This window comes from Trichosurus vulpecula, chromosome 4 (genome assembly GCF_011100635.1).
Source record: "Trichosurus vulpecula isolate mTriVul1 chromosome 4, mTriVul1.pri, whole genome shotgun sequence".
In the NCBI taxonomy this organism is placed as follows: domain Eukaryota; kingdom Metazoa; phylum Chordata; class Mammalia; order Diprotodontia; family Phalangeridae; genus Trichosurus; species Trichosurus vulpecula.
In genome coordinates this window covers 116,171,330-116,199,302 of record NC_050576.1, presented here as the reverse complement: position 1 = coordinate 116,199,302, position 27,973 = coordinate 116,171,330, and the positions used below count along the sequence as shown (strand labels likewise).

The 27,973-nt window shown below is 38.2% G+C and overlaps 1 protein-coding gene across 7 annotated transcripts; it reads left to right on the top strand.

The window, feature by feature from the left end:
• Positions 1-2,329: 2,329 nt before the first annotated feature.
• Positions 2,330-27,973, top strand: ANGEL2 (angel homolog 2). 7 transcript variants are annotated; one of them, XM_036757271.1, is made up of 11 exons: positions 2,950-2,994; positions 6,382-6,605; positions 9,247-9,575; positions 13,064-13,190; positions 13,905-14,161; positions 18,067-18,136; positions 18,432-18,850; positions 24,582-24,708; positions 25,035-25,095; positions 25,595-25,758; positions 27,556-27,973. In XM_036757271.1, the coding sequence occupies exons 4-11, from the start codon at positions 13,136-13,138 to the stop codon at positions 27,705-27,707; spliced, it is 1,305 nt and encodes a 434-aa protein (XP_036613166.1). In that variant the 5' UTR covers positions 2,950-2,994; positions 6,382-6,605; positions 9,247-9,575; positions 13,064-13,135; the 3' UTR covers positions 27,708-27,973. The 7 variants fall into 7 exon arrangements, with proteins under 7 accessions (XP_036613161.1, XP_036613164.1, XP_036613165.1 ...); XM_036757269.1 differs by lacking the exons at positions 2,950-2,994; positions 13,064-13,190 and adding an exon at positions 2,332-2,812 and having other exon boundaries at positions 6,457-6,605; XM_036757267.1 differs by lacking the exon at positions 13,064-13,190.

Genomic DNA, 27,973 nt, shown 5'->3' with positions numbered 1-27,973 from the left:
TGTGCTAGACACTTATAGAATAAGAAAGAAAATAATGTGAAAATAGAACCCTTGCCAGGAAAGAACTTACAATTTGGTTGGGTAGATAAGACCTAGCCTTTTGAAACAATGAATAAGACAATATTATGTACAACCAACCAGTAAGATATAATCAGTCTCTAATTTGGTACAATTAGAGAACAGGGCAGTATGAACCAAAAGACATACAATGAAAAACATTTTTATTTCAAATGCATCATTTCTATAATCTGCAAAAGCAGCAAGCAAATATATGAAGTATCTATCTCCCCCCATTCCCTTTTTTAGTACCAAGCTTTCTCATCCCCTATAATTCTCCTCATCTCCTTTTCTTTTCACTACAATAGCTTCCCCCCCGCCCCTGTCCCCCGCCCCAGTTCATGGGTATTGCAGTAGACAGAATGCTGGGCTTGGATTGTCCACTTACACCATTTCACTTGGTGATCTCATTGACTCCCATGGATTCAATTATCCATCTCTATGCATATAATTCTCAAATCTACTAATCTAGTCCTAACCTCTTGCTTATTGGACATCTTAAATTGTATGTCCTGTGGGTATCGTGAACTCAACATGTCCAGAATGGAACTCATTAGCTTTTCCTCCAAATCCATCCCTTTTCCAAACTTCCCTATATGCTGAAGGAGGATACCAAACTCCCAGTTGCCCAGGCTCAAAACCAAGATATCATCCTCAACTCTTTATTATCTCTCATTCCATATGATGTCAGCATCCCTCCCCAATAGCCAACAAATTGTCAAATGTTGTTTCTATCTTTGTAACATCTCTCATCTATGTCCCCCTTCTCTCCTCTGACAGACATCAACCTGATGTAGGCGCTCATCAGCTCACACTTGGATTATTGAAATAGCCTGCTGATGGGTCTTCTCCCTGCCTCAAGTCTTTCCCCACTCGAATCCATCCTCTATTCAGCTGTCAAATTAATTTTCCTGAAGCCCAGGTCTCACCACATCATCCACTCATTCAATAAACTTCAACAGCCCCCTAGCAGTTCCAGGATCAAAAATAAACTCCTTTTTGGCATTTCAAGCCCTGACACTGGCCTCCTTGTTTCTTGAATAAGGTATTCTATCACCCAACCTGGTCATTTTCACTGGCTGTTCTCCATGCCTGGAATTTTGTCCCTCCTCACCTCCACCTCCCGGCTTTTATGGCTTCCTTCAAGTCTCAGCTAAAATCCCACCTTCTGCAAAAAGACTTTCCTGTTGCCCCTTAATTCCAGTGCCTTCCTCAGACGATTGTCTCCAATTTATCCTGTACATAAACAGTTCTTTACATGTTGTCTCCTGAGCAAGCTCCTTGAGAACAGAGACTGGCTTTTTCCGTTTTGTGTATCCCTTAGTGCTTACTTAGCCCAATGCCTGGCACATAGTAGGCATTAATAATGTTTTATTGACTACTAATAGAAAGACGAGTTTGACTCCTACCTCAGGCACTTTAAAAGCTGTGTGACCTTGGCCAAGTCACTTTCTCCTCTCTCAGCCTCAATTTACTGATTTGTAAAAAGTGAACAATTAATAATAATAATAGCACCTCACAGGGTTGTTATGATCAAATGAGATACATATTTAATAAAGACTTTAGAAGAGAGCTGTATAAATGTTAGCATTACAATGTTTAACCACTCGTTAAACAATTATTTCTTGAAGCCAGGAAATAAGCATTTATTAATTGCCCAGGGACTGCTTAAGCACTTTACAAGTATTACCTGATTTGATTCTCACAATAATCCTTTGAGGTTGGTGCTATTTATTAACCATATTTTACAGCTGAAGAAATTGAAGATTAAGAGGCTTATGCAAGGCAATTCACCTAGAGAGTCTCTGAAACCAGGAGCAACGTTCTATCCACTGTCCCACCCAGCCACCTCTTACAGGCTTGCCACAACTGAAGGGCTTTATGTAACTGCTAGGTGGGAAGGGTTGCAAATAATGACATGTGGTTCCTTCCTTCCCTGCAACTACAGCTGGGCAGATACGTAAATATTTTTCTTTAACAAACTTGTTTTCATTAATGGGTGTGCTCCCTCTGTGTATCAGATTACAATCCCTCTCATTGGTGGATGGTATTCATAAATTACCGTGGTCAAAAATTTCGTTGTCAGGTAGCCCACTGTCTGGTAACGAGCCCCCGCACGCATCACTATGCTGATCCTAGGACTAGAGACAGCACTTTTCAGCCTTGCTGAGTTCGGGCCAATAGCAGGAACGGGTCCTCAAAACCCACGACTCATCACCCCTACTCCATCCAGGAGGAGCCATTGCCGAAGTGCTGCGTGTCTGCGTTCGACGACAATTGCTAGGGGGATTAGGAGAGGAAGGAAAGCGAGTCTATTTCTTTTTTATTTATTGTTTATTTATTACTCTGTTTTCGCCACTTTCTGTGCCTGAGGTCTCAATTCCATCCACAGATTCTCGTCTCTGTCTCTTTAAAGCGGAACTCTGGGCACTCTACCAGCTTCAGACATGGCCACCCAGACTTCTCACGTCCGGCAGTCTTTGCGCATGTGTTCTAAACGGGATAACAGGATTGGTGGAGGTGACGGGGGTTGGTAGCGTCACAAGATGGCGGCTCTCAAGCCGGTAGCAACTACACTTCCCGGCGTGCTTTGAAGCTGGGGCCCGAGCTGGGCCGGCGGGTGATGGGGCTGAGTCGGCTGCCCAGGCCGAGTCAGGGAGAGCGGCCAGAGGCAGCAGGCCTCCGGAAGGAGGAGGATGGAAGCGTGGCGCTGTGTGAGGAGGGGCTACAGCCGCTGTGCGGTGGGAAGAGGACGGTCAGTGAGGCTGGGAGGAGGCGGGGGCGGGCTGCTGGGGGGCGGGGGCGGCCCGAGGTATGTAACCTGAGGCGGGGCAGGGGTTAGGAGGAGGAGGAGGAGGAAGAGGGGGAAGGGGAAGAAGAAGAAGAAGAAGAGTGGGAGAAAGGTGGAGGCCGCGGCCAGCGGGGGACCTGGACGAGGTGACTACAGAAAGACCCACGGAGGTTGGGGGTGGGGGTCGGCCCCGGGCCCCCGGACCGGACGCGGATGCACTGGCGGCCTCTGTCTCCCTCAGGCCGCAGTCTTTCCTCTCCGATCCCCCTCCTCCCCGGCCCGCCCCCAGATCCCCAGCCTGCGGCGCCTCCTCCCCAGTCCGCCTGTGAAGGGGGAGGTAGGAGTGTAGGCGTGAAACTACTCTAGATTTACTCGTCTTCGTTTGTGGGGCGACCCCCTTCTCCCCGGCACCCCCAAAACTTTAGCTCGCAGAGGGCCAGGGCCGTTGTTGCTGTTTTGCCTCGGAAGCCTCTTCCCCCTCCCCCTGCCCTGCCTGACCTGGTGCCTGTTGATTTAAATATCAGCTTTTTGGATTTGGTGACGCCTCACTCTGTTACCCGATTATTAACATTAAATCTATTAATTTGTTTTTGGCACAGAAAACTCCTGGTGATAGGGATAAAAGTCTAAATCTCGTCGCAGGTTTTTTTTTGGGGGGGGAGGTTGTGGGGGCTTGTTTTGTTTCTTTTTGTATATGTAGTCTGCTTTCTTTGCAGGTAGGGAACTCTTGAATGGGAAACATGCCCCAAGTTCAAATGACGAGGCCTTAGATGCGTGTGTAACCCTGGGCAAATGGCTTTACTGCCGTCAGCCTCAATTTCCTCATCTGTAAAATGGATGTAATAATAGCGCCTAGTTCCCCACGTTGTTGTGAGGATAAAATGAGATATTTGCAAAGCTGTTTGTGTACCTTAAAGTACTGTAAGTGTTACACGCTGCAGCGTCTACTTTGCAGTTTCTAATAATAGCTAGGTTTGTATAAGCCACTTGCCCAGGGTCACACAGGTAGTGTCCAAGGTGGCAATTTGAATTCAGGTCTCTGACTTCAAGTAAGGCTAACACTCTGTTCACTCCCTCTGCTAGTTACTTCCAGATTTCTCCTCGGAGAATTTTGGGGGAAACTGAGAAACTAAAGTACTTGCCCAGGGTCACAACAGCCTAGGGTGTCAGTGATGGGATTTTGACTGGCATGGTATATCAGATTACTTTTAGAAAAACTGCTTTCTAAATAGTTTCCAAAGTAGGGTAGATTCCTTAGTTTCAGTTGTTGTATTTATTATGACCAACTTTTTTTTTTAAAAGAAACTTCTTAATGTTATTGCTGTTAAAATCGTGTAGGAGCCCTAGCACCAGCTTGGTAGAGTAGAAAGAGTATTGGATTTAGAGTCCGAGGATCTGAGTTTGAATTATGGCTGCCATTACTACCAGTATGATTTTGGCCAAGTCGTTAAAAATTCTCAAGACTTTCATCTGTAAAAAAAAGGTTGAACTAAATTACCTGTAAGGTAGAGTTGTCAGACGCATGGCCAGGCAACTCCTGAGTGCGGCTCTCCAGATTAAAATGTAATTGGGAAAGGTTTGATACAATAAATAAGAATACAGTACAACATAGATAATTTTAATTTGTTATTTTCTAATTCAATATGTAGCCCACAGATCTGTTTCTATTTGAGTTTGACACCACAGCTCTAAGGACCCCTCCATTTCTAAATTTATATATTCTATGACCAGTTCTTTCAGTAATTCAGGAGTCCCTGATGTATGTCTAACATTGCTTTGCATTATGGGGAATACAAGAAGCCTCTGTGGTCAAGAAATTTATATTTAATTGAGGAGAGGAGGCAAATAAATATAAAGTAACCAGCCAAACACAACAATGTACTAAACAATAATAATAATAGCCTTTATGTAGTACCTACTGTGTGTAGAGCTGTGTTAAGTACTTTACAAATATTATCTCATTTGATCCTTGAAACAACTGTTGGATGTGGGTGCTGTTATGATCTCTAGTTTATGGTTGAAGAAATGCAGGCAGACATAAGTTAAGTGACTTGTCCAGGGTTACTTACACAGCTAGTAAATTTCTGAGGCTAGATTTGAATTTACATCTTCCTGGCTTTAGGCCCAGCACCCTACCCACTGTACCATCTAAAGTTGCTTCAGTGTATAGACGTATGAATCTGAGTAAATCATATAACTTCTTTGGACTTCTGTTTTCTTACTTGTAAAAGAAGGATGTTGGTTATTTTATAATGTACCTTCCAGCCTAAAAATTAAAATTAAACTAATGTTTAAATATCATTGTTTTGAGTGCAGGGGATTCACAGATGGGGTTAAAAAAAAAAACCCAACAACCACCAGCATTCCTTTACCTCAAGGAGTTTTTTATCTAATAGGAGAATAATGGGAGAATGTAATAAGGGTGAAATCTAGACAAAATACTGTAATATATTTAAGGAGTGCTCAGTTCCTGTTGAGTGGAAAAGGCAACTTGGGCTTTGAAGGAAGAGCAGAATTACAGCAAGTGGAGATTTTTATGATAGGGGTTTATTCTAGCTGTGCTGGCCTGTGCAAATGCACAAAGGTAGGAGAGGGCAGAAAGAATTGAGTAAATAGCTAGTAGTCATTCAGTTTGGCCAGAATGTGGAGCACGTTAACTTTGTGAGGATCAGCTAAAAGTGGAATGGACTGCCTTGTATGGGTTGGAGTAGATGAGCTGAGGTCCCTTCTAGCTCTCAAATTCTGTGATTCTATGATAACCTCTCCTAAATAGTCTTCAGTGAAGGTTAGATATGACTCACTACTTATTTGGGGATGTTCTAGGATTCCTTTAGAAGTATAGGTTGAACTAGAGGAACCTTCCAACTTGTATTCCAGAAAGGGAGTACAATAAGAGTGGAAAGGTAAGTTGGCATTGAATTGTAATTGACCTTTGGTGCTAAGTCAAGGAATCTGTGCTTTGAATTGATAGGTAAAGATTTTTGACCAAGAGAATTACATGGTCAGACTTGTACTTGAATCAATCAATAAACATAAGCATTTATTAATCATCTATGTGTCAGGCACTAGCTATTATTTTTGTGTCTGTGGAAAGGATGGCTTAGAGAAATGAGAGAGTAGTTTCAGGGAGGCCAAGTAGAAATTGACGTGTGTGATAAGTGTGATGTAGGGTGAGTAGAGAGAAAGGGAGTGCTGCGAGAGATTGTGTGGAGCTAAAATTGACAGGACTTCATAACTGGTTGAATGAAGGGAGCAGTACACAGAGGGAAGAGTTCAAGATGATTCTGAAATTTTGAATTTGGTAATTGGATTGTTGTAATTTAATGATGTCAACAGAAATAAGGAATTTGAAGGAAGTGTAGGTTTTAGAGGGGAAGATGAATTTAGTTTTGGACATGTTGAGTTTGAAATGCTATTGAAATATCTAGTTAGGCAATTGGAAATGTCAAACTGGATTTTAGTGGGAGGGCTGGTTTAGACATAGATATTTGTAAATCTCTGCGTTGTCATCGTCGAAGATTCCTGGTCTCCAGCTTCAGGTGAGAAGAGGAGCAAAACCTTACTCTGACTTTGAACCTTCCATCTCCTGCTGCACATGTCTGCTGAAGGAAGGCTACTAGGAACCTGCTTCACAACTTCTGTTTGCACCATCAAAAGGAACTTCCATCTCCTGCTGCCAGCCTGCTTTTCCAGCTTGGATGTGAGAAGAGGATCCAACTTCCCTTTGACCTCAGGCCTTCCATCTCCTGCTGAGCAGGTTCGACTTCCATCTCCCCTTGCCTAATCTCCAGCCTTTGGAGGGAAGAGTAGTGAAACAGGACCTCCCATCTGACCGTGTGTCTTCCATCTCCTGCACCATCTTGCTCTGTGCTTGTCTCCTGCTTGATCTTCAGCCTCCTCTAGGAAGAGGAGTAGCACCTTCCACTCAATGATGAACATTCTTACATCTGGTCATACCCTACATATTACAGTGATTCTGAACTCCTGTAGATCATCATTTAAACTTCATTCCCCATCTTCCACCATCTGATTCCTTATTGCTACCCCCCTCAACCTTCCCATCCCAAAGTCCCAACCAAATGTCACCCACACCTTCCACTGTGCCCTCTAGAATGCCTATTCTATAGGCAACAAATTTCTCTTCATCCTAAATCTTTTCATCTTCTATTCATTCTATTTTCTACAGTCACTAAAACCTGACTCCCCACTGATGATATTGCCTCCTTGGCTACCCTTTCCAGCACTGGCTACAATCTCACTCATTCTCCTTATCCCACTGGTTGGAGGAGTTGAAATAGTTCTCACTCCCTATTGCCACTTTCAGGTTCTCCCCCTAACTCTGTCACTTGGTAACCTCACCTCCTTTGAAGTTCATGCAGTTTATATCCACCACCCAAACAAAATCCCGGAATAGCTGTTGTCTAGACTTCCTGGTCACTCCTATTCCTTCAACATGTTTGGTACACAGATCACAATTTTTCTTTCTGTCCTTCCTATCTCCTGCCCTCATGCTTGGGATTTCAACATACGTATTGACTTTCCCTCAAACACTTTAACCTCAACCTACTCACTTCCCTTGACCTATTCTTCTACCCCACCTCAACCACACACAAATGCACCCACCACCTCCATGTTTAAGAATTCCAAAATCCATCTGTCTGATCATAATCAATTGGCTTTCCACCTCTCCCTCTGCCTTTCCTTATCAAACTCTACTCTTTATCTTTACTATGCCTCCATTCTTTGACCTCTCAGTTCTCTCCCAGACCATTTCCTTTTTACTTGCTGCTCTCTCCTCTTTCCCCTATTTTGACCCCTTGGTGAACCAGTTCAACTTTACACTGTCCTCTTGAGTTCCTGGTCCCATTATAATATTACCAGTTTCACCTCACCAATCCTTAGCCAATCATTGCCAGCAATCTACTGCCTTCATTCCTACACACACATATGTGAATAAAGGTATAGAAAAATCACAGAACTGTTATGACTGAGCCCACCACAAATTTATGTTACACAGCCCTTCGCTGCTTCTAGGCAATCCTTCTGCATCTTCCTTAGCAACTTACTATCCCGCTTTCCAGGAGCTTACAGTCTAATGGGGGTGACAACATGAAAACAGTATATACAAGGCAAACTATGTGTAGGATAAATAGGAAATAATTAATAGAGGGAAAGCACTAGAATTAAGAGGGGTTGGAGCAGGCTTCCCGTAGAAGGTAGGATTTTAGTTGCGACTTAAAAGAAGCAAGGGAGGTCAGTCCCTCCAAGGAGGGAGAGTGTTTCAGATGTGGAGGACAGCCAGAGAAAATGCCTGCATCTGAGAGATGGAATGTCTTGTTCATTGGATAGCCAGCGAGGTCAGTGTCACTTGGTCAGAGAGGGGTTGAATGAATTGGATTGGAGAGAGACTTGAGACAGGCAGACCCATGAAGCGGATGTTGCAGTAATCAAGAGTGGTGGCAGTGTCAGAGGGAGAAGGAGGCATGTTCAAGAGATGTAGAGGTGACAACAGCTTGGATATGAGAGTTAGAGATAGGGAGGAGTCCAGGATGATTCCTAGGTTTTGAGGCTGAGGGACTGATATTATTGCCCCCTATAGTAATAAAGTATATGTGTGTGGCAGGGGGAGGGAGGAGTGTTTAGGGGGAAAGATCTGTTTTGAGTTTTAAGATATCTACTGGATATCTAGTGTGAGATGTCTGAAAGACAGTTAGAAATGTGAAATTGGAAGTCAGCAGAGAGCTTGGGGCAGGAAAGGTAGATTTGAGAATTATTAGCATCGAGATGGAAATTAAATACATGGGGACTGATGAGATTATCCAGTGAAGTAGTATAGAGAGAGAACAGAAGAGGATCCAGGACAAACCCTGAGGGACACCAGTGGTTAGAGGGCGTGATCTTGGAGAGTACCCAGCAAAGGAGAAAGAAGAATGACCAGATGGGAGAACCAGGAGAGAGTACTGTCCCAAGAACTTAAGAGAGAAGAAAGTTTCAAGAAGGAGAGGGTGACCAACAGTGTCAAGAGTCTGCAGAGAGGTCAGGGAGAATGAGGATTAAGTAAAGGCAGCCAAGTGATCTTTTGTAACTTTCAGTGGAGGGAGAGATCAGAAGCCAGGGGGTGGGAGGTGGGCAGGAAAGTGGAGGCATGTATTGTAGATGGAAATATAGGGTATGGAAGGATCTGGTGAGATTTTTCAGGATGGGGGAGATATGGACATGTAGGCAATAGGAAATGAGACAAGGAGAGACTGAAAACAAGTGATGAGTGGAGATGACAGAGGGGGCAGTCAGTTGGAGAAGACTGGATGGAATGGGATCACTTGATAAATTGATATTTTGATTCTCCTACTTGTGACTTACCAAAATCGTACCTTAACTACAATATTTATTTCTTTTAGATATCCCATGTTACCCTATCACCTGCAGAGTCTGGGCAGAGACAGGATTACGCCATGGGATATTTCTCAAAGATTTTGCTGGAACAGACACATCTCTAGTTGTATGAGGTGGCCTGGAAATTATTCTTGGGCTTCTTATCCATACTTCAGCAGTCAACATTGCCCGCTAAATTGGAGGCCACCTTATTTATTTCTACCTAATAGAAGTCAGTTTCAGCACTGGAATTGGAGACCTGACAACTTTGCACATACATCTTTGTTTCACCTTTCTAGTTACATCATGGATTCTGAGGGAGATAAGCCATCATCAAAACGTCAAAAAACCCAAGGTAAAGTCAGTACACTGTGTCTTGGGGCAGAAATGACCTTTAGCCATTAGAATGAAATTTGAGATTTTTTACATTTTACCCTGGAAAAAAAAAATTAACTCTCATAGGTGTTTGGGGCAATTGGTACTTGTTTCCCACTGATTTTAACTGTATAGAATGCCTTTCTTTCCAAAATTGTTTTGATTTTTATGTTCATTTAAAAACAACTACCTGGAGTAAAAATGGAAGCCTGTGATTCCATGGATGAGATACATTTGGGAATGAAAAGAAAAATTAATATAGCAAGGTAACTCTTAATTTTTTGTAGACTACTCACTTCTCTTGCATCTTTTGTCTGCATGTATTTCCTAAATTTGGATTTAGAGATTGTCATTTAATTTCATTTGTGTACATATTCCCTATTGGGAAGGTTGGTTAAATTTTGGAAGTATTTTATTGCAATTTGACTCATTTTGTCTGATCACACTTCCCCAAGTGTCTAATTAAGGGAATATTTCTCATGTAGTAGATTTAGAGATGATTTTGTCCAACCCCCTGATTTTACAGATGAGGTACTTGAAGCCCAGAGAAATTAGTTAACTTGCCCAAGGTCTCAGAGTAGAAAGATTGTTTTTATCCTATCAGATATTTCATGGCAGGATAAGGGCTATCAGTCAAGAAAACAACAGTGACTCACTTTAAGGTAAAACTTGAAGAATTTTGCATAACTATTATGGTTCTAATTGGCACCCTAAAATTGGATCAAGCCTCCCACTTTTTTGCTCTGATCATGGTATTTCTCCTGACATTTATAGGTTATATAAACTTTTGTTATATGACTTGAAGCATATCAAGTCTAAGAACCATACCTACTATATCTCAGTGATTCTTGTATTATAACAGGTTTGGAACCCGAGCATTTCATGAATCACTTTGGAAGGCTTGATTTAAAAAATTGCTCAAGATCAACTTGTGTAAACTGTGCCTGACTTGAGCCTTTCTCTAATATATCTCAGAGGTGGAACAGATTGCATAAAAAAGTGCAGGAGGGGTCCACAAACTCTGAAAGCTTCAAAATCCCTACCATAGATTACCAGTAGCACTAACAAGACATTGTGAAAGTGAGTTTGTAAACTTTATGAATGATAAGAATCGTAAAATCCTTATTAAATTTTCAGCGTATGCATGTAGGTCTGCATCTGTATATGCACCATTGTCCGTATTTTAATAAGGCATTTCAACAGTCTTGCTATCCATTTGTATGACTACAGGTTATAATATTCTTAGAGAGTCTTGCTCTTTACATATTATATACATATGCAGACTTTTTGTTGTTGTTCTGTGGTGAAATGCACCATAGGCAGTACCCAATTTATGAATGAATAGAATTGTAGAGGTTCATTTTTAAACTAATTGTTTGGACCTTTGAAGATACTTTTCCACAGAAACAAAATTTAAAATGGTAACCCCAAAAGCCTTTTTTAATCAATCAACAAACATTTAGTATGCATCTAGAACTGTACTACTACCACTAGGTAACAATAAAGACAAAAATAAAACAATCCCTGCCCCCACAGAGCTTGCATTCTATTAGGGGAGACAATATGTACACATGTAAATAAATATACTAACTAACTAATAATATAGGTAAATTCTAATATTAATAGTTCAAATTATGGATCCAAAGAGTAGGGAAAAAGAAGGGAGTTGACTCCTTTTTTCTTGGGTGCAGGACCATAGGCAAATTTTGAATAGGCTCAATTTGTTTTTGATAACCTATTCTGTGATTGCATAAATTTTTAATTTAAATCCAAAAGAAGCAGTTATATTTGAATATTCCTATAATGGAGCTCCTGATGTTCAAAACATAGGCTACTTGAGATGCAAAATTTTTCGGTGTATAATAATAAATTTACTCTCTCTGCTTCTTAAGCTCCCCATTGTGGTAGTTTCCTCTTGCTCTCTAATAACCCTTCACATCTCTAAACCCTACTTTTAGATTTCATCCAGATCTACTCTCCACCTCACCCTAAAATGTTCCATATTCAAAACTTGTCTACCTCACTACCCCTTCCCATCTCCAAACCACCACCCCCAAAACAAAACTAAAAAATATACTTTTCACATTTCATCTCGGTCACATTAAGGGAAAAAATGATGTAAACTATTCTCCTAATATGTATGATTAACTACCTCCTACCCACCCAGGAATATTCTTAGTTTAAAGAGAGGATGCTTATTAAAGGCCTATTAAGGAATTGTTGGATTTTAGGCAATGTAACAGTGAAGTTAAAAAAAAAACCTGCTGTGGGGAAAAGATTTGGAAGGTTGGAAAGAGAGAGTCATATTGTCTCCACTCCTCCCAGGAATGAGTTGGTGGAAGTTAGAGGGAGAAAGATTTAGCATCAGTATCAATAAGAATTTCCTAAAGAACTGTCTGAAAATGGAATGGGCTACATTGTGAGTTTGTTGATACCTTGTTACTAGAGGTAGTCACATAGGTTGGAAGATCACTTGTTTGGGATGTTGCAGAAACTGATTAATGTTTTGGGAAGGGGATTGAAGTAGATCCCTTCAGATTCTTATATTTTTGCTAAGTATTCCTCCAGTGTTAGTTCTTCTAAGATGTTCTAGAGCTTCTACCCTTTCTTTGCTTTTGAACTCAGATTCTCTAAAAGTTTGAAATTTTTTTTCAATTCTTTCAAAACAACTTCTGTGGCAGCAGGGCCTCCACTAATGTGGAGAACATGTCAGAACAGTGGCAGACTTTTGTCAGATTGTTTGTAAGTCAGTGACTGCCTTTATTTGTAATAGGCATGCATTGTATAAGGTATCTCTGATTAATTTTGTCTTGCAATCATGTTACTAATACATTATAACTAAGTCCCACTATAGTCATGAAGGCATCCAATCCCTATAGCTATCAATTTCCACGTCCCTTTGATTGGTGGAAAACAGGCACAGTATATGCCCAAACATCTTTAATATACATGTCAATCAAAAAATAGTTGCTGGGCCAAGGATCTTCTCTAAATTATCTCTGTATCTCCTCTGGCCCCACATTACACACATAGGTGTATAGTAAATAGTTGTCAGGTGAGCAAGTCCAAGGTAGTATCCACAAAACTTAAAAGGATTCATCTTCCTTTCTCTCCACTTGTTGGACCTAATGCCCTTGAGGTGTCCATGTATGCTATAGGCATGGGCTCAGCAGGGATGGGTTCAGACAGCATCTACCAAACACCCTCCAGTCTATGACCTTAGGGCCTCTATCCCTTATGGTCTCTGGCAGGGAAGGGAAAAATATTTAAGAGAATTCTGCTAATTGTTCAGAGTTTGAATGCTGTATTCCTAGGACTATAGTTTCCAAATTATTATAATGTTCCTTCTTAAGGAACTAAGTTTGTCCTAAATATGGTATTTCTTCTAACATTGGAACCAGATAATGATATTTGGTGGGATGTGCCTATAACTGCTACTGTTTGAGGCTGTGCCTCTTCATCTTACAGGTTGCCTGATGACTTTATTGAACATAAACTACCACGTTTCTGTTTGCTTCATGCCAGATTGATCTGCCAACCATGGTTGTTAAACCAGCACCCTGCAGCCATGCCACATCGCTTGACTTTTGCATTGGTGTGTCCTGATAGCCTTTCTTCTGCCTGGACTGAATCAGAGTTACTCTGCTTCAGCTTAGCAAACAGCTACTGCCTCAGTGTTTTCATCTTTGACCCCCTCTTCCCGTGTATTTCTCCCAGGATGCCAGGCTTAGGAGCCATTCTGGCATGAAATCACTTGTGGATCTTGTCCTGAGGGAATTTAAGTGGAGGATTGGGATGGGATGGTTTAAAAGAAAAAAAGGGTTAGAAATTACTATCTCTGAAACTAGTTGTGTGACCACAAATTCTCTGAGCTTTGGTTTTTCTTCATCTGTAAAATAGGCATTGTATTGACACTGCCTACCTCCCAGGGTGGTTGTGAGCATCAAATGAGATGATGTCTATAAGGTTCTTTGCCAGCTTTAGAGTGCTACATAATACCAGGTATTATTATTTCTAGACTTTTAATTTTTTCAAGGTGCATTGTGCCTAAAGGACTTATGTCCCTGAAAGGTCCTCAAACCTCTTTTCTTCTTCAGGATATCATTTGACTGGGGGCTGCCTAGGTGATTGAATTTGGTAACAGCTTTCCCTAGTGTCAGGGAAGACTCTTGGCTATACGTAGTGCTAGTCTAGTGATGAGGTTGCCCTGAAGTTAGAATTCTCAAAAAGCAGAGAGTTGTATATATAGGTAAATGTGTTTATGCTTCTGAGATTAATTCTTTATATTCTGTCTACTGTATTTTGACAGGCGTGATAAAGCGGCATTGGGAATACCTCTGTCACCATAATAAAGAAAACATGAAGATCCTAGGAGATAAACATGTTGACCAAAAATATAAAGATGAGAAGGAAAAATTTGAGTTTTCAGTCATGTCCTATAATATCCTTTCACAGGATTTATTGGAGGATAACTCGTATCTCTATAGACACTGCCGAAAGCCAGTCTTGATCTGGGGCTTTAGGTTTCCCAATATCCTAAGAGAAATTAAACACATGGATGCAGATGTAAGTGTACAATATCATTGAAAATGCCTCATACAAGAAAAATTCGAACTCTAAACTTTATAAATAATTTAATTACTTAAGGAGTAGGAAAGGAAGAAGTTTAATAACAGTTATAAAATTGATTTTTTAAAAAGTACAAGACCTGCAGAAAGATTTTAATGATACATTGGTATATTTAGACATATACCTTTTCTAGAAGGGACTTATGGAATAAGTATACTCAAAAAACAAAGTAACATTCTTGACAGGGAGCAATTTAAGAAATGGTAAGGGGTATTGAGCACATATGTTCAATAATACATTAGCCAGCTAGCACTTTCTAAATGCCTACTGTGTACCAGGCACTGTGCTAATCATTGGGAATACTAAGAAAGATGAAAAACAGTCCCTGTTCTTAAGGGCACAGTCTAATGGAGGAGACAACAAAATATATACAGAGTAAATTAGAAGTAATCTCAGAGGAAAGGCTTCTTGTCGAAGGTGGGACTTCAGTTGATATTTGAAAGAAGACAGGGAAATTAAGAGGGAGAGGATGAGGAGGGAGAGCATTCCAGGCATGGGAAACAACGAGTGAAAATAATTGAAGGCAGGAGATGGAGTGCTGTGTTCAAGAAACGGCAAGGAGGCCAGTGTCATTGGATCGCAGAGTATATGGAGGGGAGTAAAGTATGAGAAGACTGGAAAGGTAGGAAGAGGCCAGGTTATGAAGGGCTTTGAAAGCCAAACACAGGATTAAAAACCAAACAAAAGGATTTTGAAAGCCAAACATCAGACTGATTGGAGGATTGGAATTTTCATGTAGGTATAATTCTAGATTTTTATGTTAAAGTAAGAGAGTTGATTTGCTTTTAGAGACTTTTGTGTAATATGATATAGCAATAGTGAGAATTTTATTTTTTAAGATTTAGGGCATGCACAGTAGTAATTAAAAATATTTTACTTAAAATGTAATTCTCATATTAGTATAATTTTAAAAGACTTTTAAGACTTTGTTAAGTCTTAACTTTCAATAGTGAATGAATCATTTAATGTATTTTTTGGTTCATATATTTTTTGGTTCATCTAATCTTAAATTTGACCACAATTTGGTTCATATAATCTTAAATTTGACAACTCTTCAAACAACCCCCCCAAAACCCTGACCCCCAAAAACAACTAAATCTCTTAAGTCTTCTCATTAACTTCTAATATGATTAAAAAGGTAAATTCACAACCAGTGGAGATAAATAAAAGGAATTATGACATAATTGTAAACGGATAGTTTAATGGAATGGATGAATATTTGCAAAAATATAAGTTGCCCAGATTCTAGAATAGGAAGTAGATTGCTTTAATGGCCCTATCATATAAAAATAAATTGAACTAACCATAAATGAACTCCCTAAGAACCATAGGACCAGATGGATTTACAAGCGATTTCTAACAAACATTTAAAGAACAATTAATTGCAATACTGCGTAAGCTGTTTTTTTTTAAGTAGGTAAAGAATTCTACCAAATTCTTTTTATGATGCAAATTTGGTATTGATATGTAAACCAGAGAGAGAACAGAGAAACAAAATTGTAGACCAATTTTCCTAATGAATACTGATGCAGAATTTTAACATGAAATACTAGCAAGGAGATTATCACAATATATCACAAAGATCATATAATATGAGTAAGCTAGATTTATACCAGAAATACAGGGCTAGTTTAATATTAAGAAAAGTATAAGCATAATATCGACCATATTAACAACAAAAGCAACAAGAAGCTATTAATAAATCAATAGATTTAGAAAAAGCTTTTGACAATATGTAATACCTGTTTCTGTAAAAAAAAAAAAAAACACTAGAAAGCACAATAATAAACAGAGCTTTCCTTAAACTGATAAGTAGTATCTGTCGTAAACCAAAGCAAACATCTGTAATGGAGATAAGCTAGAAACCCTTACAGTATAATTCAAGGACAAAGCAAGGATGTCCATTATCACCATCATTATTCAATATTGTGCCAGAAATGCTCACTATAGCAGTAAGACAAAAAGATATTGTAGGAATCAGCATAGGCAGTGAGTAAACAGAACTATCACTCTTTGCAGATAACAAGATGGTTTACTTTGAGAACCCAGAGAATTAAAAACTAATCAAAACAATGAACAACTTTACTAAAGTTGTAGGATATAAAATAAACCCACTCAAATTGGCGTTTTGTATATTACTAACAAAACCCAGCAAAAAGAGATAGAATGAGAAATTCCATTTAAAATATGTACAATTGGGGCGTAGGTGGTGCAGTGAGTAGAGCACTGGCCCTGGAGTCAGGAGGACCTGAGTTCAAATGTGACCTCAGACACTTGACACATGTACTAGCTGTATGACCGTGGGCAAGTCACTTGACCCCAATTGCCCTGCCCAAAAAAAAAAAATATGTACAATTATAAAATAATTGAGAATCGTTTTGCCAAGAGAGAGAACTATATGAACACAATTAAAAAAACACTTTTCCCACAAATAAAGACAGATTTAAGTAATTGGACAAATATTAATTGCTCATGAGCATACTGAGCCAATATAAAAATGGCAATACTATCTAAATTAATTTACCTATTCAGTACTGTACCAGTTATCAAATAATTACTTTATAGAGCTAGGAAAAAAATTCATGACAAAATTCATCTGGAGAAGCAGAAGGGTCAAGAATATCAAGATGATCAGTGGAACAAAAAAAAAACTTGACCCAGAAACAAAAAATTGAGAAAGGGGCCTAGCAGCCCTAGATCTCAAATTATACTAAAAGGCTATAATCATCAAAACAATTTGGTTCTCTGATAAAGGTCTCACTTCTAAAATACATAGGGAACTGAGTCAAATTTACAAGAATAAAAGCTGTTCCTCAGTTGTTTAATGTTCAAAGGATATGAACAGACAGTTTTAGGAGGAAGAAACCAAAACTATCAATAGCCATATGAAAAAATTCTGTAAATAATTTGAGACATTTGAATGAAAACAACTGGGGTAACACCTCACACTCATTCAGATTGGCTAAGATGACAAAAAAGGAAAATGACAGTTACTGGAGGGGATGTGGGAAAATATGTACAATAATGTACTGTTTGGTGGAGCTGTGAACTAGTCCAGCCATTATGGAAAACATTTTGGAAGTGTACCCAAAAAGCTACTAAACTGCACATACCTTTTGACCCAGCGATACTGCCACTAGGTCTGTACCCCCAAGGAGGTCAAAGAAAGAGGAAAGGGATCTGTATATACAAGAATATTTATAACAGCTCCTTTTGTGGCAGCAAACAATTAGAAACTGAGATGCCCATCAGTTGGGGAATGATTGAACAAGTTATAGTATAGGAATGTGATGGAATACTATTGTGCTCTAAGAAATGAAGGAAGAGGTGGTTTCAGAGAGACCTAGGAAGACTTGTCTGAACTAATGCAAAGTGAAAGGAGCAGAACCAGGACTGCAGTTTACACAGTAGCAGCAATATTATAATCAACTCTGAAAGACTTAGTAACACTGATCAACACAATCAACACAGTTCCAAAGGACTCCTGATGAAACATGCTATCTTCCAACATAACTCACAGTGCAGATTGAAGCATATTTTCTTTTTTATTTCTTGGAATATGTCTAATGTAGAAATTTATTTTGCATGTCTATGCATGTTAGTAGTGTTTTTTAAATTTTTCTTGCCATCTCAATGGATGAGAGCTAGAGAGCAAGGGAGGGAGCACTTTGGAACTGAAAATAAAATAAATTTGATTAAAGCTAAAAAAAAAAGGAACCTAATATGGCAATCATAACACTTTGGAAACTTATTTTTAATGATCAAAGGAACATAAAATTTTTTTTCAGTATCCTTATTGATGTGCTGAATTCATATGTTACTTTGTTTTATTTTCCTTCCAGATTCTTTGTTTACAAGAAGTACAAGAAGATCATTATATAAAAGAGATCAAGCCAAATTTGGAATCCTTAGGTATGGTATAATGTTTAGCTAAATTTATGCTTCTAACAGTTTAAAATATTAAATTATGATGGTCAAAGTAGAGCTGTACATAGCATGCTTGGACAAAAAAAATTCCAAGTTTTCAAAACTATGGCACCATTTATTTAAGAGATATTTGAAACATTAAGTATACCAATTGACTGTGTTATACTAATTTCCATTTTTCAAATTGAAAGTTCTACATTAATCTTAAAAATAGTGGAGTAGCACAGTATTACTTCTATGATTAAAGCTAACAATACTAATTAAACTTTATTTTTTATAGGATATCATTGTGAATATAAAATGAGGACAGGAAGGAAACCTGACGGCTGTGCCATTTGCTTCAAGTGTTCCAAATTTACACTATTATCAGCAAACCCTGTGGAATTTTACCGCCGTGACATACCGCTGTTGGACAGAGACAATGTTGGACTGGTATTACTCCTGCAGCCCAAATTTCATTGTACTGTCTCTCCTATATGTGTAGCTAATACACATCTATTATATAATCCAAGGAGAGGTGATATTAAATTGACTCAGCTGGCTATGCTGTTAGCAGAGATTTCCAGTGTTGCCCATCAGAAAGATGGCACTGTCTGTCCCATCATTATTTGCGGTGACTTTAATTCAGTTCCTGGCTCTCCACTTTACAGCTTTATAAAGGAAGGAAAATTGAATTATGAAGGACTTGCCATAGGAAAAGTAAGTACGCTATATCATTTTTTGCTAACTATATTTTTTATTAAAATTTATTATCTATTTATTTTAAGCATTCTTTTCTTTTAAATTTTGAGTTCCAAATTCTCTTTCTCCATTCCACTTTCTCCCACACCTACTGAGAAGGCAAGCAATATGATATTAATTATACATGTGAAATCATGGAAAACACATTCCCACGCCAGCCATCTTTCAAAAAAAAATGCAAGAAAAATGAAGTGAGAAAATTATACTTCAATTTGTGTTCAGAATTGATCGCTTCTCTCCGTGGAGGTAGATAGCATTTTTCATCATGAATCCTTTGGAATTGTCTTGGATCATTGTTTTGATCAGAGTAACCAAGTCTTTTCACAGTTGATCATTATTACAACATTGCTGTTACTGTATGATAATCTCCCAGTTCTTCTTACTTCACTTTGTGTCAGTTCATATCATTCTTGCAATATTTTTCTGAAACCACCTCCTCCTCATTTCCATAGCACAGTAGTACCCCATCATCATCATATGCCACAATGTGTTCAGCCATTCCCAATTGATGAGCAACTCCTTGATTTCTAATTCTTTGCCACCACAAAAAGAGTGTCTATAAATATTTTTTGTACATTTTTCATTTTCTTCGATCTCCTTGGGATACAGAACCAGTAGTGGCATTGCTGGGTCAAAGGTATACACAGTTTTATAGCCCTTTGGACGTAGTTCCAAATTGTTCTCTAGAGGGGTTAGATCAGTTCACTCCACCAGCAGGTCATTAGTGTACCATTTTTCCCCTTATCCCCTCTAGCATTTTTCATTTCTAATAGGTATGATGTGGCACCTCAGAGCTGTTTTAATTTGCATTTGTCTAATCAGTGGTGATTTGGAACGTTTTTTCATTTGACTATAGATAGCTTTGACTTCTGAAAACTGCCCATTTATATCCCTTGAACTTTTTATCAGTTGGGAAATAGCTCTTATTTTTACAAATTTGACTCAGTATGTATTTAAGAAATGAGGCCTTATCAGAGAAACTGGCTGTAAAAACATATTTTATATACTTTATTGTCCATGGTACCTTTTAGCATAATGTGGTTTCTCCAATTATCTCTTTTAATTAGGTTTATTTTTGCTTTTACTTTGTCTGAGATCATGATTGCTACCCCTACCTTTTTTTTTTTTTACTTCAGCTGAAGCATGTTAGATTCTGCTCCAGCCCTTTATTTTAACTGTGTAGGTGTCTTTCTGTTTCAAGTGTGTCACTTGTCGACAGTATATTGTTGGATTCTGGTTTCTAATCCATTCTGCTTTGTGCTTCCATTTTATAGGTGAACTCATCCCATTTCCATTCAGAGTTATGATTACTGACTGTATTTCCCTCTATCCCATTTTCTTCTATTTCTTCCCCCCCACCCATTTTTATTCTCTCTGTCTTCAAAATTACCTGTAACCACTGCCTTCTGTAATTTGCCTTCTCTTTTATCATTTCCCCACTCCCTTTCTATTAACCCTGTCCCCTCCCACTTTCTTGTTGGGTCTGTAACATTTCTATACACAACTGAGTGTGTATATTCTTCCCTCTTTGAACCAATTCCAGTGAGAGTGAGATTGAAGCATAGTCCCAGCCCCACCCCCAAATTTTCCCCTTCATTGTAAAAGCTCTTCTTTGGGCATCTCTTTTATGTGAGAAAATTTTCCCCATTCTACTTCTCCCTTCCCCCTTCTCCCAGCACATCCCTCTTTCTCACCCCTACATTCTTTTTTGGGAGATCATCCCAATGTAATTGACTCAGACCTGTACCTGCTGTCTATGTAGACTCCTAATTGCCCTAATAATAAAGTTCTTAGGAGTCACATGTATCGTCTTCCCATATAGGAATGTAAACAGTTTAACTTTATTGAGTCCCTTATGATTATACTTCCATGTTTACCTTTTTATGCTTCTCTTTGAGTCTTCTGTCTGAATGTCAAATTTTTTATTCAGTTTTGATCTTTTCAGTAGGAGTGTTTGATAGTCCTTCATTTCATTAAATGTCTAGGTTATTACATATCTAGGTAGGTTATTCTTGGTAGTCATCCTAGCTCCTTTGTCTTCTCGAATATCATATTCCAAGCTCTCTGCTCCTTTAATATAGAATGGCTAAATCTTGGGTGATCCTGACTGTGGCTCCATGATATTTGAATTGTTTTCTTTCTTGCTGCTTGATGTATTTTGTTTTTGACGTGGAAGCTCTGGGATTTGACTGTAATATTCCCAGTAGTTTTCATTTTGGGATCTCTTTCAGAATGTGATTGTGGATTCTTTGAATTTCTGTTTTACCTCTGAATCTAAGATATCAGGATGTCTTCCTTGACAATCTCTTGAAATATGATATCTGTGTTATTTCTTTGATTTTGTCTTTCAGATAATCCAATAATTCTTAAATTATCTCTCCTTGACTTCTTTTGTCATTTCTTTCCAGTGAGACATTTCACATTTTCTTTTGTTTTTTCATTCTTTTGACTTTGTTTTATTGTCTCTTGATGTCCCATGGAATCATTACCTTACAGTTGTCCAATTCTGATTTTTAAGGAATTGTTTTCTTCACTGAACTTTTGTACCTCTTTTTCCATTTGGCCAATTTCTACTTTTTAAGGCGTTCTTATCTTCACTGGATTTTCGTACCTCTTGTACCATTTGACAGATTCTGTTTTTTAAGGTGTTATTTTCTTCAGTATTTTTCTGTGCCTCTTTTGCCAAACTGTTAATTCTCTTTCCATAATTTTTTTGCATCATTCTTATTTCTTTTTCCAATTTTTTTCTCTACTACTCATTTCTTTTTTATAAACTCTTCCAGGAATTCTTATTGGGTGTGGGTCCAATTAGCATTTTTCTTTGAGGGTTTTTTGGTAACCGCTTTCAAATTGTTGTCTTCTTCTAAGGTTAGATCTTGGTCTTCTCTGCCACTGTAGTAGCTTTTTATGGCCAAATTCTTTTTTTTTTGTTGTTGTTTGCTCATTTTTTCAGCCCATTTCTTGACTGTGAACTTTATGTTAAAGTTGTGTTCTACCCCCCTGAAATTAGGGAGTCACTATTCCAAGCTTCAGACATTTTTGTGCTGTTTTCAGAACTAGTTCTTGGGGTCTGCAAGTTTTTGGTGCTTTCATGGTGGCGTGATACTGGGAGAGGTATGGTCACTGATCTCCTAGTGTACACTCTGGTCTTTACCCTTGACAGGCCCCTGATCCCCTGCAGCCACAAGTGCTAGCGCTCCTCTTTGCTTTGAAATTATGACCAGGACCCCCGTTCCCTTGTGGCCAACCGTCAGTGCTCCTCTCTGCCCTGTAACTGTGATACAGAACTGTGCATGGGCAGTGCCACAGTAAAAGCTGTACCCATTACCAGCAGAGGATCCCCTGCAATCTTTATGACCAGTTGTTCAACCCCCCCTTACCATCTCTAGGCTATGAATTCCCAAAGTTGCTGTTACTGCTGTTGCCATTGCTGTGTGGGGGAGGAGCTGCAGACTATCTTCTACCCTGGTATTACAGACTTCTCTTGCCAACTTTTTAAGTTGATTTAGGTTGAATTTTTTAGATCTCACCCTGACATTTTGTTGGGTTTGCTGCTTTTTGAGGCATTTGATTTGAGGCATTATTTGAAAGTCATTTGGAGGGGAATGTTGAGGGACATCAGCTGGGTGACTGCCCCTAATGTGCCATCTTGCCTGATGACTACTATTTATTATATCATAAAGAGTTGGTACCAAGTTACTGGGAAGGGCATTTAATTGTATTCCTTTTACCTTACTTCAGTGTGAGGGCAGGGGCAATGTGTTTTGAAAACCACTGATAATCAGTAGCTTCCTTGTGAAAAATTTTAACTCTTCTCTGGAATTGTTAACAAGTAGCCAGATTGGCTAGTTTGATATTCTTCATCCTAAAGCTGAGCTTTGAAAGAAAGTAGGGATTCTAAGGTGGAAGGAAGGAGAGAATGTAATCTAGGCATGAGAGATAGCCTGTGATGGAATGTTGTGTGTGAAAAACAGCAAAAGGTTCAGATTGACTGTCTGGAAAAGTACATGAAGCGGAAGTAATGTATATAGTATGATTGGAAAAGAATGTTAGAGGCACTGTGTAGTGGGCTTTATATGCCAATCAGAAGAGTTTGTATTCAATTAGAGATATCTACTAGAATTTATTGAGCAGGGGAGTGACATGGGGAGCTCTGTGCTTTAGGAATATCAATTTTGTATTTTTTGGAGGATATATTGGAGAGGGGAGGAATTTGAAGAGTGGAGACCAGTTAATTGCCTATTGCAGTAGTTCAGAAAACTAGTGATAATCAAGGTCTGAACTAGGGTAATATGAATGGAGTATGAATGGAGAAAAAAGGTCAGACGCAAAGTATGTTGAGAAGTAAAATCACTTGGCAGCTCTTTAGCAATGTGGATTTAGAAAGAATGAAGAGTTGAACATATGAACCTGGATGACTAGAGGGATGGTGGTACCTTCAGTAGAAATAAGGAAGTTTGGAAGAGGGTTTGGTTTTGGGGAAAAGCTAATGAGTTTTGTTTTCAACATATTGAGTTTGAAGATACCATGTGACATCCAATTAGAAATGTCCAATAGGAAGTTGGCAGTAAGGGACTGAAATTCAGGAAAGAGATTAGGCTTAGCTAGATATATAGATCTGAAGGTCAACGTAGAATATAATTGCATCCATGAGAGCTAATGGAGTCACAGAGAAGAGAAGAGGGTCCAGGACAGAGCCTTGGGCAATATAGACAATTAGAGAGTGGGCTATAGATGGTCTTCCAGGAAAGCAGACTTGAAAAGGAGAGGAGAAAGTAGTGACAAGTGTTGTAGAGAGGTCAAAGCTTTAGGATTGAGAAAAGTTCATCAAATAAACCAATTAAGAGATCCTTTAACTTTGAAGAGAGCCAGTGATGAGATTGGAAAACATACTATAAGGGTTGAAAAGTAAGCAAAAAGGAACATATTTAACTCCTCAAAAAACTCTTTTAGGTGTACATTTTGAGAGATGGCAAATCAACTTTGAGTAAATCCTCAGGAATTAAGAATGGAAGTTATAATATGGATAAGATAAAAGAAAAAGAAAAGGTGTTGTATAGACAAAACCACAGTGTTCATACCTTGTTAAAAAATCATTCTCATATTTAAAGATGATATTACATGAGATAGAGGAAAAATGTTGACTTCAAATGTAAACGTTTAAATTATTTCTTAATTTTAAGCAGATAAAGTTTTGAGGTGTTAAGCCATTTTACATGTTGCTTAATAAAAGTTGCTTTTCCCATTCTGAGATTCGATTTCATGTTACATACTTTATATAGCAATTTCTTTGAAATTAAAAAATAACTATTTAAGAACCTTCACCAAAGTTTTAAAGACCTTATGCCTCATTCTGACTCGATTATCCATGGTTCTTAAAGGCTATGCCTGCTGAACAAAAATTTTTTCAGATTTGAACCATTTAGACTTTCACTGTGGTTTTGGTGATAAATTATGTATCTGTCATCCTAAAATCAGCCTAGCTCAATTCAGAGAGGCTGATCCACCAGGAGATTGGCCAACAGTTGGTGAAATTTTTTGGCCATACAAGCTCATGAAATATTTACTGTTTGCTGAGGCATAGGGGATGGAGGTTACCACATCTCCATTGGTGGAGGGAGTACTTACACTATTGAAGCATCAGATCTTTATTAAAGTATTAATATAGTTTGTTTGAATTTTGTTTTAGGTTTCTGGTCAGGAACAGTCTCCCCGGGGACAAAGAATTTTGTCTATTCCAATATGGCCTCCAAGCTTGGGTATTTCACAGAATTGTGTCTATGAGCTACCACAAGTAACAAGAGTAGAAAAGACAGGTAAGTTTTGACAATACGTTAGGCCTTCTTTGTGTGTGATAGAAAATATAGAAACATTTTTTTTTAGGGATTTCTAAATTATCTTTAACAGCAAAAAGTTGAACTTCAAAAAAGTCTATAATAAATTGCATGTGATTTTGGTTGTGTTTGTATTTTATTGCTATTCAGTAACCTTTTCTGATCATCAATAATATATAGCTCCTTGGATGAAACATATAACATCTATTTAAAATATCACTTAAATATACTAGATATATGTGAAAAGAATGAGCTAAGAACATTTAAATCAGCACACTCAGATTTTAATGTTTCTCTTACTTTTATAGAAGAGCATGATGTGACAGAAAAACAGCTGGAAAAAACAGAGGTCCTAGTGGCAGCTAAAAAGTGAGTTCTGAAAAATGACAAGCAATTCATCTGAAGGCATGGGATTGTTAGAGTTAAAATACATTTATTTTTTAAAGCCTTGCCACTTAAAATTTCTCTTGTAGCTGATGTTATGCTTAAAGAGTAAAGGTAAAGACTTATGGATAGGATTGAACAAGGAGAGATGTTCATTGAAATTCACCACCACTTACTTGCCATGTTTTAATACTAACTAAAGTTGATTTAGCATATCGAGACTAGGACTGACTACTGAAAATATTTTGATTAGAAATAAACTAGATTTCAGTTAATAATTGTATATGAGCATATACTCTTTTATTCTTATCACTGGGAGTTGGGTATGTCTGAAGATAATTTACCTAATGAATTTAGGGGTTGTTGGGTGCTTAGTGTTTAGAGCTGTATACTCTCAATTCTAGCAGTTAAGTAAATATCAATTTAAATCAGAAAAGTTATGATTGACATAAAACAGGTTGGACACAATTTTTTTTTTATTTAGATTATCTTCAAACTTACACCACCATTTTAGCTTGTCATCTGTATATTCACATTACCTTCCCAACACTGGAATTCCAGAAGTGACAACTTGTCATTCAAAAAATGCTGTAACAGTGGATTACATTTTCTATTCAACAGAAAAGGAAGCTGTTAACACGCAGCAAGGTAAAAATGGTTTATCTACTAATGTTTTCACTAAAGAAGCACAATAGTTAATTATTTTTTTAATAACTCAGCTAGAAAAAAAAGGTTCTGGGTTTAGAAATTAATTCAAGATTTTTGACAGGGAGTGTTCATATATATTGTCTATTCATTTTTGGTTTAATTACATACTGGTTAGGTGGGTTATAGAGAATTACAAAACAGATGATCATTTTGGTTTCTTTCTTACCACATGAGGAAAAATAAAGGCTGGGGTTAGGTGAAGATAGGGTTGAGTATTCCTGGGGAGAGGTCACAGAGAAAAGAGGCTTGAAGGGAAGAGGCAATTGGAGTTTGCTTAGTACCAATTGATTGAAATACTTAATGGGTTAGAGGGTCATAACAATGGTGACTGTCAAGGTAACAGCCCCTAACTGGGGCATGAGAGGTAATTTGTGGTCAGTTTGAGTGTTACACTGGTACCATGAAGGTATGAAAAGAAACAGAGGACCTCCCAACATATTGAATGGATGTTTTCTGAAGAATTTAGGGAGGGAGATGGAAATAAATTGCATATAATGAGAAAACTTAGAAATCTGCACTAGCAGAAAGCATATCTACATAGATGATATGACAGATCCATCAGAGCACTGAAACCATGAATCACATTTCGCATGGGAAGAAATCTTTGTACTCTGCATTGCACAGACAACATCATCTGTAGTATCATGTTCACTTTTAGGTGCCACGTTTTAAGTTGAGCATGCTCAGAAGAAACTAACAAAGATAATAAGTAGTGGAGAGGAAGTGTTCTTAAATCCTGTCACATGAGGAATAGGATCTACTGTGTTTAGCTTAGAGAAGATGAGATTGTTTTCAAATATTTCAAAGATTGTTATGTGGAAAAGCAGTTCAACTAATTCTGTCTCTGGAAGGAAGTCATATCTAGTTGGGAAGGAAGCAGATTTCAGTTCATTATGAGGAATAATTTTCTAATGTTGAAAACTGTCCAAAAATGGAATAGTCTGCTTCCTAAGGTAGTCGTTCTCCATCAGTAAACGTGTTCATGTAGAGAAGAATCCAGCCACTTTTCAGGAGTGTGAAGGAGGAGGGGGTTGGATTAAGGAACTTCTAAATCCCTTTCTACCTGTATGAATGTATAGAATAACTGGTGTTTTTAAAAACATTTATCTGTGAGGTATTGAAAATGCCTGTCCAAATCAGAGGTAGGTAGCCATTCATCCAAGGACTTTGGTCCGTATCTCTCTGCGTCCCTCTCTTTTTTCATTCTGCGCGACTGTTGAATTCTGTTGTTAGCATTAGTCCTTGTCCGCAATCTGGCTAGGTCTGTCAGACTCCTTTGGCTTTATGGGCCTTGCCACTTCAGCAGAATGCCACTAGGTGGTGCAAGAGGATTGTGGCATAAAATCCAACAACTCAGGATTAAAGGAAGAAAAAGAGCCTTCTGCTCCGACTAGTGCTACTAAACTTGATTTTGTGGAATGGCAGAATGGTTAGTGAATGACATTTTTATGTGGTCCATCTTAAATGATTCTTTTTGAAAATTTCCTATGGATAAGTCTTCTGTACTGGTGTATTTGCAGAGCTTGTCATAGGAAAAACTTTAAGATCATAGGAGCATAAGATATAATTACCCAATAATAATATTTCATTAATATTTGAGGAATTCATCATGCTAATCTTTTGGTGGTGTCTCAAATTTCATTTGTCTCTGTCACTAGAGTGTTAGGGCTGTTTAGGATATGAAATAGTTCATAATTAATTTTATGCAATCTCATCAGTTGTTTTCTTCTTATGTAGGAACAGAAGTTGCTTTGGTTGGTGGCTTGAAACTTCTAGGTAGACTGTCACTTCTGACTGAAGAAGACCTATGGACTGTTAATGGACTTCCTAATGAAAATAATTCTTCAGATCATCTGCCTTTATTGGCCAAGTTCAGGCTTGAGCTCTGACGCTATTTCTTTCGTGCAGTCTTCTTCCTTATTATTCCATTCAAGGAATAGCAGTTTGCATGCTGATTTTGTGTGTATAGTTTCTACAGACATGGTGTTAAGTAATTATAGTAATTTGTGATTTAACATAATATAGACCTAAGGTTTTACATTAATGTTCTTTTTTATAAACTATTTGCCAGACTAGTAAGAAAATGGCATTTTTTTCAGAGATGTAAATGCTTTTTATTGTAAATTTCAGTAAAATTGACTAGTTCTTAAAAACA

Excerpts from the sequence above, each read along its gene's own strand:
- ANGEL2 (XM_036757266.1), top strand. The coding sequence starts at position 2,754 with ATGGAAGCGTGGCGCTGTGTGAGGAGGGGCTACAGCCGCTGTGCGGTG. Across the intron at positions 18,851-24,581 it reads AAGGACTTGCCATAGGAAAA|GTTTCTGGTCAGGAACAGTC; the intron begins GTAAGTACGCTA and ends ATTTTGTTTTAG. Across the intron at positions 25,759-27,555 it reads AGCTGTTAACACGCAGCAAG|GAACAGAAGTTGCTTTGGTT; the intron begins GTAAAAATGGTT and ends CTTCTTATGTAG.